The sequence below is a fragment of the Hipposideros armiger genome, unplaced genomic scaffold (genome assembly GCF_001890085.2).
Source record: "Hipposideros armiger isolate ML-2016 unplaced genomic scaffold, ASM189008v1 scaffold_776, whole genome shotgun sequence".
NCBI classification, from domain to species: Eukaryota; Metazoa; Chordata; class Mammalia; order Chiroptera; family Hipposideridae; genus Hipposideros; species Hipposideros armiger.
Window position 1 is genome coordinate 798,399 of NW_017732126.1, and position 10,855 is coordinate 809,253.

Here is a 10,855-nt window from a genome sequence, read left to right on the forward strand (position 1 = left end):
ATGTGTGCTCTATGAGGGTAAACATTTTGTTTGGTTTTCTATTGGATTACTGGCATCTAGAACAATGCCTAGCACATACTTGGGGCTCAATAAATAGTCCTCATATGAATGAATGAATGAATGAATGAATGAATGAATCCTGAATGATGAGAAGGAGCTATCAGGTGAAGATCTGGAAGAGGACCATTCTATACACAGGAAAATGATCACCTCCCAGATAGCATTTCTGCTTGGTATGAATGTGTTTGTTGTGTTTGAAGAGGAGCCAAAATGCCTGTCAGTGGACTGAAGACAGTGATCAAGGGAGGGAGGGGGTTAGAAGCGGTTAGGAGAGGAGTGAGGAGTGGAGAGTAAAGAGGGGCCAGAACATGTAGGACCTTCTTGGCCCTGGTAAAGAGTATGTGATCTCTGAATTTTATTCTAAATGTAAAATGGAGGTGAAGTGCTCAATGATTAGTTTGATTAAATAAATATTGAATTCAAAGTGTATTGAGTCCATAGAAGAGGGGGAAGATAGGAGAGTCCCTTCCACGAGGGCTAAAATAATTAGGACAAGCTTCTTCACAGAGTGTCGCTTGTTGGACACTAGACTAAGAAAGAGAGGATTTCATGTAAGTCCATATCTTCACATGGTAGTAGTCCTTACATGATATGCAAGGGCAAACGAAGAGCTCAGATTGTTCTAATTATTTAGCTTTATATTGCATATGCAAATTAATACAAAAATAAAGCTAACAGAGCCTTGGGAACTTTCTTTTATTTATATAAAAATTCATGGAAGGGAATATCGTTCTATCTGTCCATCTATCCCCCCATCAATCGGTGTATCTGTCACTCCATTGGTCTATCACTTACTTCTTCATTGAAGAATTACTTGCATGTCAACTTCCTGGGGAAACAAAGGTGAAAAAGACAGACAGTCCCTTCCCTCATGGAGTTTACAGTCTAATAGATATCTCCCCAAATCCTTCATGTTGAAAATTCTGAGAAAAGACAGTGTAACTGAAACATCTTTATAAACATACAGTCCTGAGTTCACATCCTAGATAAGCTCTGTATTATCTTGAACTTTAGGGAAAGTCATGAAACACCTCTGAGCCCTTGGTTTCTCATCTACAAGCCAGGAATATTAATTTTGCCCTCCTGAGATGGTCATGGCATGAAAATGGCTCTGACAGATGTAAAGGGCTGAGCAGTGTGGTCACACGCAAAGATTAGTTTCCATTCAACCTTCCTTTGTACCTTTGTTTCTATGCACAAAACTAGGCTCCAAGTCCGCAACTTGTGGTTGTTTGATTTCTTCATAAATCATGACTTTTGCCTGCTCACCCTTTGAGTGCCACCAAAGAGAGAAGCAAGGCATGGCTGCAGCTACTTTCATACTTGTTCTCCACCCTGGTCAGCTTCCCTCACACCGCTCTTTCTGCTGTGACAGAAAATGAAATCCTAACGCAGGCATTGAGGAACACTGGCCTGGAGAACGTGCAGGCTCAATTTGTGGAGCAGCCCACGTGTCTATGAAACCTTGCCTTCTTTCGTCATAGGTGAAGATCTCATGTGAATCTGTAATAAGGCAGCCGGGAGTGGTGGTTGAGAGGCCGTGCTCCGGAGCCAGGCTGACCTGTCAAGCTCTGGTACTGCTGACCCAGTTGCACCATCCTGGGCAATTTAACCTGATCATAGCTATGGTCAGAGAGCCCACTTACTTCACAGGGTAGTTGTAGTCGGGAGTTTTAAAATGAGAGAGTTGGTGTAAGTATAGGGTATACTGTGTTGTCTGTGGAAAGTGCTCAATACATAGAATCTTTAGGTGATTGTTTTGAAAAGGAGGGATACTTGAAAACATGAAAGAAGAGAAAAAACCCTAAGTAAATTCACTGCTCCTGCTGTGAAAGGCAGGCCAAACAGTGGCCTGTTGTGTCCCTGAAACCCAACTAAAAAGGGATAATAAGAAGTTATTGAAGTGGCTGAAGCTGAAGACACCTGAATGTTCTAGATCTAAAACTGTAAGACACAGGCTTTAAAAATGTCCTCGTCTTTATTCTTGACCCGTAGCAATTCAGGTCAGCGCACTGGGGTCTTGGGGCCCACTTTCACTGGATGGCATAGGAGGAGCCTGCTTGGCTGTTGGGCAGTCAGGGCATGCCTATGCCAGTCACAACGACCTCAAGCACAGCCTTTCAGGAAAGAGCTGTAGTAGCAAAGAATGTAAACACCAGCCTTTAGAGATTTTGATCTTACATGCACAAAGGCACAGAAACGGGCTTCTTTTGTTTTGCCAAGTAGAAAGCAATCCCAAATAGCTTTCAGGAAGTCTTGTACTGAGCACTGGTGATGGGCCAAGCACTCCACATGTGTTCATATCATGAGTGATAGAAACAGCAAATCATGCAGAAGCCGTCCTAGAGTCCGCTCTTTCTCTCACATCTCCCTCCCCACAGCTGATCCAGCAATGGCTGGCTTTCCTCCCAAATGTAACTTGAATTCATTAATTTCTTTATCTCTATTTCTACCACCTTGTGCATGTTGTTATTTCACCTCTCTGTGACTCAGTTTCCTCATCTATAAAATGGGATGGTTTTGTCCACTTCTTAAGATTGTCACAAATCATATATGTCCTTAGAACAGATACTATGTATGTATGGATTGCTTTTTTAAATGTTATTATCATTGTTTTTGTTGTTGTTGCAGTGGCTTCCTTGGCTGTCTTCCCCTTTTCCAGTTTCCCTACTAAAGGTATTATTTATGTAGCATCTAGAGTGGACTTTACAAAATAAATGTCAGCTCACATCACTGCCTGGCTTAAAATTCTCCTGTGGCTTCTTAATGCATTTAGAGCAAAATCCAAATTTATTCCATGGCTCACAAGAGTCACCACCACCATCCATCCCCCTAGTGCACTGTGTTTTAGCTATGCTCCCCTCCTGTCTGGCGCCTTAAATGTGGGAAGGGAGAACACCTTTGTACCAGCTGCTCCCTCACCTGCAATGTTCTTCTCCTAGACCCTCCCTGGCCGGGTCCTCATCCAGGTGTCACTCTAAGTGTCACCGCCTTAGAGAGACCTTTCCTGAACATCCTGTTCTTCCTTTATTTCACTCTCAATCCCCAGTTACTATCCTAATGCTTTTTAAAAACTTTCTTTATGGCACTCAAATAAAGACAACCGATATGTTTCATTTGGCCACAGTGTCGTTGCTCTGTTATTGTCATTGTTCTACTTGAATGTCTTAGATATGGCATTTATTCCCCACTTCCACAGCATCTAGTTGTCCCTGTAGTCTAACCTGAGTCCCAGGCACAGTCACATAACCCGCTCAGCCCGAGGAGGCATTTGTGTTTCCCAGTCTGCATGGGGGAAAAATATGAAAAACAGAAACACAAAAGCATGTTCCAAAGTATTAGGTTGAAAGAGGTCACACAGAAGATTCAAAATAGGCTTATATTATCTTTCAAAGACTATCATCAAAACAAAAATACAAAATCAAAAAGTTCGGGAGAGAAAATGGTAGACTCCTGAGATCCACCCCCAGACCCTTATCAGAGAGACACTATGCTGTCTGAATCTTTTCTGCTAGTGAAATAAAGGACCTCTTTCTTCCTTAGCATCTACTCTGAGATTCCCTGAGTCAGGACTACCCTCTCACACTTGCTAACGGGAGAAAAGCCATATTTACAGCTAACAGATAAAATATTAGCCAGCTCTGCTAAGGACAGACGGAGACCCAGCGATGACGGCTTCTCTGGGACTAACCTGCTTTGCTCACTCAAATAAGGGCTGCTGTGCAAGAGCGAGGCCAGCCAGCCTGCTTCCCATGAAAGAGGGATGGCAAAGAAGAATCTCCATAGAGTCATTTCGCTGTTGGGAACTAACGAGCTATCAATATTCCAGAGATAACAAGAGCTGGAGAGGTCAAGGGTTGAAGAAACTAAGACTCATGGAGCACTTTCTGAGTACTCCAGGCTTTATACAATTTATCTCGTTTGGTCCTCAAGGCAATCAGTGAAGTAAATACTATTGTGTTCACTTTACAGATGCATACGTCACCGTTCTGAGCTGTTAAGAAAAGACATGTCTAAGGAACAGAGGAAGGGTTTGAACCTATGCTAATTCGATCCCAGACCTGTACTTGTTTCATTACACAATGTGAATTCTCATACTTAATATACAATACGAAGACACTCAGAAATGAAAGTGGCTATTATACATGCACTGATTTCCTAACAGGGTGATCAAAATACATACAGCATCCATAGAAACAGCTAAAACACAAAGATTCCTGTTTTGTGAATAATGGTTGAAAACAATGAGAATTTTAGTTTAGAGAAGAATGTAGTCCTTAGATGTTTTAAGAACTGTCATGGAAAGATAACGTACACTGTACCAACTAGTAGATCTTGGACAGATGGCTGGGAGTCTGGGGTGGCAGGTCACCTGTTTTTCTAGCTCAACTTCAAGGACTTTTGAATAAACAAACAAATATGTGTGTGCATGTACTCGTACATGTAAGTTATTTTTGTTTATTTTATACGCTGCTGTACTCTCAATATCTATGAGTAGATGCTCAACAAATATGTGTTAAATGAGTAAAATCTGCCCCACCAAAGAAAAACACTGGATTCTCCAGGTAATGAGAAAAGACTTTTTGAAGAGACTAAAATTCTGAGCATGGATTCCTGCATTTGGTGGGAGGTTATATAATAGCTATGCAAGCTTTTTGAACACTCTTTAGATGCTAGGCACTGTGCTAAACACTTAACAATCATTATTTCATTTAACCCTCACCACAGCTGTATGAGTTAGGTACTACTAATATCCCATTTTATACTCGTAAGTAGAAACCGAGGTTTGCAGAGCTTAAGGCATTTGTCCAAGGTTACATTCAAGGTTACATAGGTGTTTAAGTGGTAAAGCGTGGATTAAAAACCCAGGCTTTTGTTAACATTATGTTACATGGCCTGGCTGCACCAGATAATTGCCAGGCCCCCTTTCAGTAATAAGACTCTACATACTCTATTTCTAATATCTGTATTGAAGATTAATACCGTGAATATGGAAATGTTCTTCTCGAACAAGTGCCAGTTTCCATGGAAGTTGTATCTAAGGCGGCTTAGCATCATAGCATTTACTTGTTCAGAATAATTTGTTTTATTTTATTATTTTTTTAATTTAAANGACCATATATAGAGTGTTTGTAACAGCGCCTGACACAGAGCAAGCTGTGATAAATGAAAGCTATTTGTAAGAAGCTAGATGATCTTCTTGTATTTTTGGCTCCCCTTGGGAGAGTGTATTCTCTCTTCTAAATCCAGCTCAAATTCAGTATATGAAACTAGTGGTAGTAATAGCAACCTAACCCTTGGGGCAGAGGAAGGGATATGCCCAGAATCGTACAGTGAGTCGGTGGTCTAGGTAGGTAGCATTAGACGCGACTCCTGCTCGGGGCTCTTCCCACTGCTCCACCTTTCTCTCATTAGCTCTAATTTATTTTTAAGTGCATTTTGTTATCTTTTGTTTTCAACAGATAGGAGGCGGTAGAGGTAAAGTGTGGGAGGACATCTAATGGAGCCTTTTCAAAAAGTAAGAGACACCATCTTTTCCTGATCATTAAAGGTCTTAATTTTATGTATACAGACAACCTCCGTGCTAGTGAGCTCTGATTCTGTCAGTTGAGGGAATGTTGGCTGACCTTTTCACTGTGTTTACAGTTGACTCACACCTGCTCTCTGAAGATTTAGGAAGGGGGGAAAATTGAACAAGAAACATAAAGCAGGTGTCTGGGAGCTTATTTGCATGTTTTTTCTCTGATTTTCTCTCTCTCTCTGTCTCTCTCTCTCTCTCTCTCTCACACACACACACACATACACACACACACACACATATGGTCAATTAATCTATGACAAAGGAGGCAAGAACATACAATGGGGGTAAAGACAGTCTATTCAATAAATGGTGCTGGGAAAACTAGACAGATACACGCAAAAAAATGAAACTGGACCACTTTTTTACTCCACATACAAGAAAAAACTCAAAATGGATTAAAGACTTAAATGTGAAGACCTCAAACCATAAAAATCCTAGAAGAAAACATAGGCAGTAAACTCTCTGACATTGCTCTTAGTGATATTTTGCTTCTGATATATCTCCTTGGGCAAAGGAAACAAAAGAAAAAATAAACAAATGGAACTACATCATACTAAAAAGTTTTTGCACAGCAAAAGAAACCAGCAACAAAATGAAAAGACAACCTACTGAATGGGAGAAGATATTCTCCAATGATACATCTGATAAGGGGTTAATATCCAAAATTTATAAAAAACTCATACAACTCAACATTAAAAAAACAAGCGATTCAATTAACAAATGGGCATTGGACTTGAACAGAAATTCCTCCAAAGAGGACATACAGATGACTAATAGACATATGATAAGATGCTCAACATCTCTAATCATTAGAGAAACGCAAATTAAACTCACAACGAGATATCACCTCACACCTATCAGAATGGCTCTCATCAATAAATCAACAAACAATAGGTGTTGAAGAGGATGTGGCGAAAAGGGAACACTCATGAACTGTTGGTGGGTTTGCAAATTGGTGCAGCCACTATAGAAAAAAGTATGGAGTGTCCTCAAAAAATTAAAAGTAGAACTACCTTTTAAGTACCACTCCTGGGTACTTATCTGAAGAAATCCAAAACACTAATTTGAAAACATATATGCACCCCTATGTTCACTGCAGTGCTATGTACAATGGCCAAGATATGGAAGCAACCTAAGTGTCCACGAAGAGATGATTGGATAAAGAAGAGGTGGTACATATATACAATGGAATCTTACTCAGCCATAAAAAGGAACAAAATCTTGACATTCGCAACAACATGGATGGACCTAGAGGGTATCATGCTGAGTGAAATAAGTCAGACAGAGAAATACAAATACCATATNCAGGGCCTACTTCAGAGGAAATTGACAATGACTCTTGCCTGAAAGGGTTCTTCAGGCACTTATGATGGGCAAATAACATGGATACAGGGAGCAAGAATTGATCTCTGATGTCCACGCTCAGCCTAGGACAGGCTTCAAGGCTGACCTTGGCACATGGGCACCTGTGGGTTTTGTGTTCTTCCAGGACAGTCCCAATTTCATATATTGTACCCTTCTGCACTCATAGCCAAATTCCAACAGAAATTCCAATACTATATATGAAAATCATATCTGCCTCTTCCACTAAACATAGCACAAAATCTTATATTTTCCAAGTGCCCTGATTTTTGGCTTATATAATATAGTGGTTAACCACATGGTAAAACTAAAATTGACAAGTGTTTCACGAATACCCCAATGCAACTTTCTCAAAGCCCTGCTATCCTCTGCAAGCAGGGAGGGAGGGATTCTTTCTTGCCCTCCCAGCAGGGTCAAAGTTCCCCTCTTCTGAGGCTTTAATTATAAGTCCCAATGCCAGTAAGTTCAGTCTTTATCAAATTAAGGGGGAGACATAGTGAAAATGAATGATCACTTACTAATTGGGCTTCTAATTTTTTACCAGGCACTGTGCTCAGAGGTTCACCTGGCTTATCTCCCTTAATTCTCTCAACATCTCCACCAGGTAGGTGATCCATCCTTCCTGCTTTCCTCCCATTCATCCTCTCTCCCTTCCCATCTCTTCATTAATAACTTTATCCACTATCCCAGGCATGGTTCTAGGGGCTGGGGATAGAGTTACGAACAAGAACAGATACAGTTCAGGCCTCAGGAATTTTCATTCTAATAGGAGGAGACTGATGACAAACATGTAAACAAACCAACAAGATAATTATAGAATTCTATTAGTTCTATAAAGGAAATAAAACAGGGTACTACAAAAATGTGCCAACTCTTGGTGGTGAGCTAGTGGTATTTAGATAGGGAGGTTGGAGACAACTATCTGGGAAAGTGTCATTTGAACTTAGACCTAAGTGAACCTATACAAAAGTCAAAGAAAAGAGTTTTTAAGGAAGAAAGAACAGTAATGTTAAAAGTCCTGAATCACAACAAAGTCTTTTCAAGGAACCAGAAGAAGTCTAGTCAACTAGACTATGGGCTAGTGAGCCCGGGGAAGAGAGGTAGGAGGTAAGTCAGAGATATAAGCAGGGACACAAAGAAGCAGTCATGTGCAATAAGTAGTAAGTAATTTAGATGCTCTTCTAAGTGCGAAAAGAAACCACGTAAGACTGTAAGCAGGAGACCCGTTCATCTACTCCATCTGTCCATTCATTCAATCATTCAACACGTATGTTTTGAGGACCCACTGAACCTGCCCTTGTTCTTGCAGGTGCTGGGGATATGGTGGTAAAGAAGACAGTTTTTATTCTCATGTAACTTATAGTTTACTGAGTTAAACAAACAAACAAACAAACACATAATGTACTAGATAGGGATAAGTGATATGAAGATAAACAAACAAATATATAATATACCAGATAGGGATAAGTGATATGAAGAAAACCAAACCAATGTAAGAAAATGGAGAGTGAACTTCTGTATCATAAGGCAAACAATGACAAAGTTGACAATTAATAAAATACCCTGGCTATAAAAAAAAAAAGAAAGAAAATGGAGAGTGATGGGGGTGGGGTGTTTTAGCTAGAACATTCCACAAGGTCAACTCACAGTGGGTGACATTGAGCAGAGACCCTGATAGAGTGAGGGAGTGAGACATCAAAGACTTGGGGGAAGTGTGTTCCAGGCAGAGAGATCAGCCAGTGCAAAGGCCCTGGGGTGGAACTAGCTTGGTATATCTAAGTAATAACAAGAATTCCAATGTGGAGAGAGAGGAGAGCATAAGAAAGGTAGGCAAGGTCCAAATCACAAGAGCCACTGTTGAATGGCTGGAGTTGAATCTGAGCAGCAAACTGATATGATGTGACTTATACTTTAGAGGATCAGTATGTCTGCTAGGAGAAGAATTGAATACAAAATGGCAAAAGTGTGAAAGCTGGAAGACCATTGGGGCCATGGCAGTGGTTCAGGTGAGAGGGGATGGTGGTGTGGATGTGGGCAGAGGACAGAAATGGACAGAAGTGGAGGGATTCAGAACATACTTTGGTGGTAGAACCAAGAGCTTGCTGATGGATTGGATGCAAAGAACGAAAGGGAGGAGAGAAATACAACATGACTCCTAGGTTTTGGGCTCAAGCAACTAGGAGGATGGTTGTGCTGTTTGCTAAGACAGAGAAGACCGATGATGAATCTGATTTATAGGAGAGCAGACAAGGCTCTACGAAGTTAAACAGACTGCACAAGTTCATGCATCTTGTAAGAAGTAGAGCTAGGATTCATATCCAAGTTTGCCCAAATGGTCTCACAATACAATTCTAGGAGATTAATCACTTTACCCAAACCTGAAATTCCGATTCAGCAGATGAGCCTAGAATACGTGTGTTGGAGTTGGAGCAAACATTGACGAGGTTGCATAGGTGCCCTTCCCAAGTCATCAAGTTTTAACTTAGAAAAACACAGTGAGTGCTCCCTGCAGAACTGCGGGAATTAGATTTCTCACCTGGATTGTGATTGGTGAGCTCATTATCGTAAATAGGCTGGCAGGCACTTGCTACGGGGCTCCCCTTGGGGCCAGTATGTTCTAGGTTCTTCCTTCCATGTTGAGAAAGTAAAAACGTGGGCTCTTCTGAGGGGGGATGTGATTTCCTTTGAACCATCAAGTGCCCCGGGGGAGGAAGAGTCTGGGCTCCTTTCATTTCCAGCTTTCCCCTGGGCTCCTTTGGGGTAAGTCCCATGGTCTTCTGCTCTTGCAGATGGAAGGCCCTACTTCCACAATTGGCAAGGGGGAAGGCTGAGGACATCTCGCTTTTCTGAGATGAAGCCTTCTCCCAGTTCAAGAGCTTGTCTCTGAAGCTACTGATCATCACTACTTTCTTCTTATTGGTCATCTCGGCATTTGACTGATTCATGTCTAAAAGCGCAGAAACCTTTTGTGAATTTACTGCAGAACCAGAAGACCTTCCTGGGGAATTAGAACATTCCTGAATCTCGCTCTTCTGGGCCAATTTCATTTTCTGGAGTTTAGGAGGCTGGGGTTCACCACTGGGACAATATGGTGAGGGCTGATTGTGGTTGGATGAGAGAGGTTTCCCATTTGCCAAAATTCTTGTTGACTGTGTGCTTCCAATGCCACCCTTTTGAGAAACACCTGCTGGGAATTTAATAGGTTCTAGAAGAGATGGCTCATCAAGCTTTTGAAATTTAGCTTGGAGTTCCTTGAAGTTTCTTAATCTTTCCTAAAGCATAAAAGAAAATAGAAATGTCTCATTATTGTAGGAAAAAAAACCCCAACAACCAGCATGATTAGCTGACTTCATTGTGCACGCGAGGGGGCTCTAAGTGCTGATGCCATGCTATCGCTTACCCACTGAGCAATATCAGCCAATAACGCTACTGTCTATGTGAGATGGAATGAAAACAATTGTTTCCTCTTTGAAACATTTCAGATATGTTTAATTTCTTCACAGCATATAAAGAACACTTATAAAAGAGAAATTATTCACAATTGGTAATAAATCCCTTGACACACACTTATTTGAATAGGCAGGCTCTCCTGCGTATGCAAATAAGTTCTAAGCCCCCCAGTATGTCATTCAAGGTTCTTCACAATGTGGTGGAATTTGATCTCAAAGATGGTGGAATTATGATCTCCAGCCACAGCTCAACAAGCACCCGTAAATCAAACAGGATTATTTACAGTTTTCCTAGAAACTTTGTATTACCCACACCCTGACTTCACTTATATGCTCTTGCTTCACAAAAGGCACCCCCCACCCTATCTATCAACTGCTTCCTTGTAACTTTAATGCCCACCTT

At 41.1% G+C, this 10,855-nt stretch overlaps 1 protein-coding gene across 1 annotated transcript in view; it reads right to left on the reverse strand.

Annotated features, from left to right (window-relative positions):
• FYB2 (FYN binding protein 2) overlaps positions 1-10,284 on the reverse strand; it is a 65,905-nt gene extending 55,621 nt beyond the window's left edge. The window contains 2 exon segments of the mRNA XM_019628270.1: positions 3,306-3,345; positions 9,540-10,284. Of these exon segments, the coding sequence (XP_019483815.1) occupies positions 3,306-3,345; positions 9,540-10,284 (785 nt within the window).
• Positions 10,285-10,855: the final 571 nt, after the last annotated feature.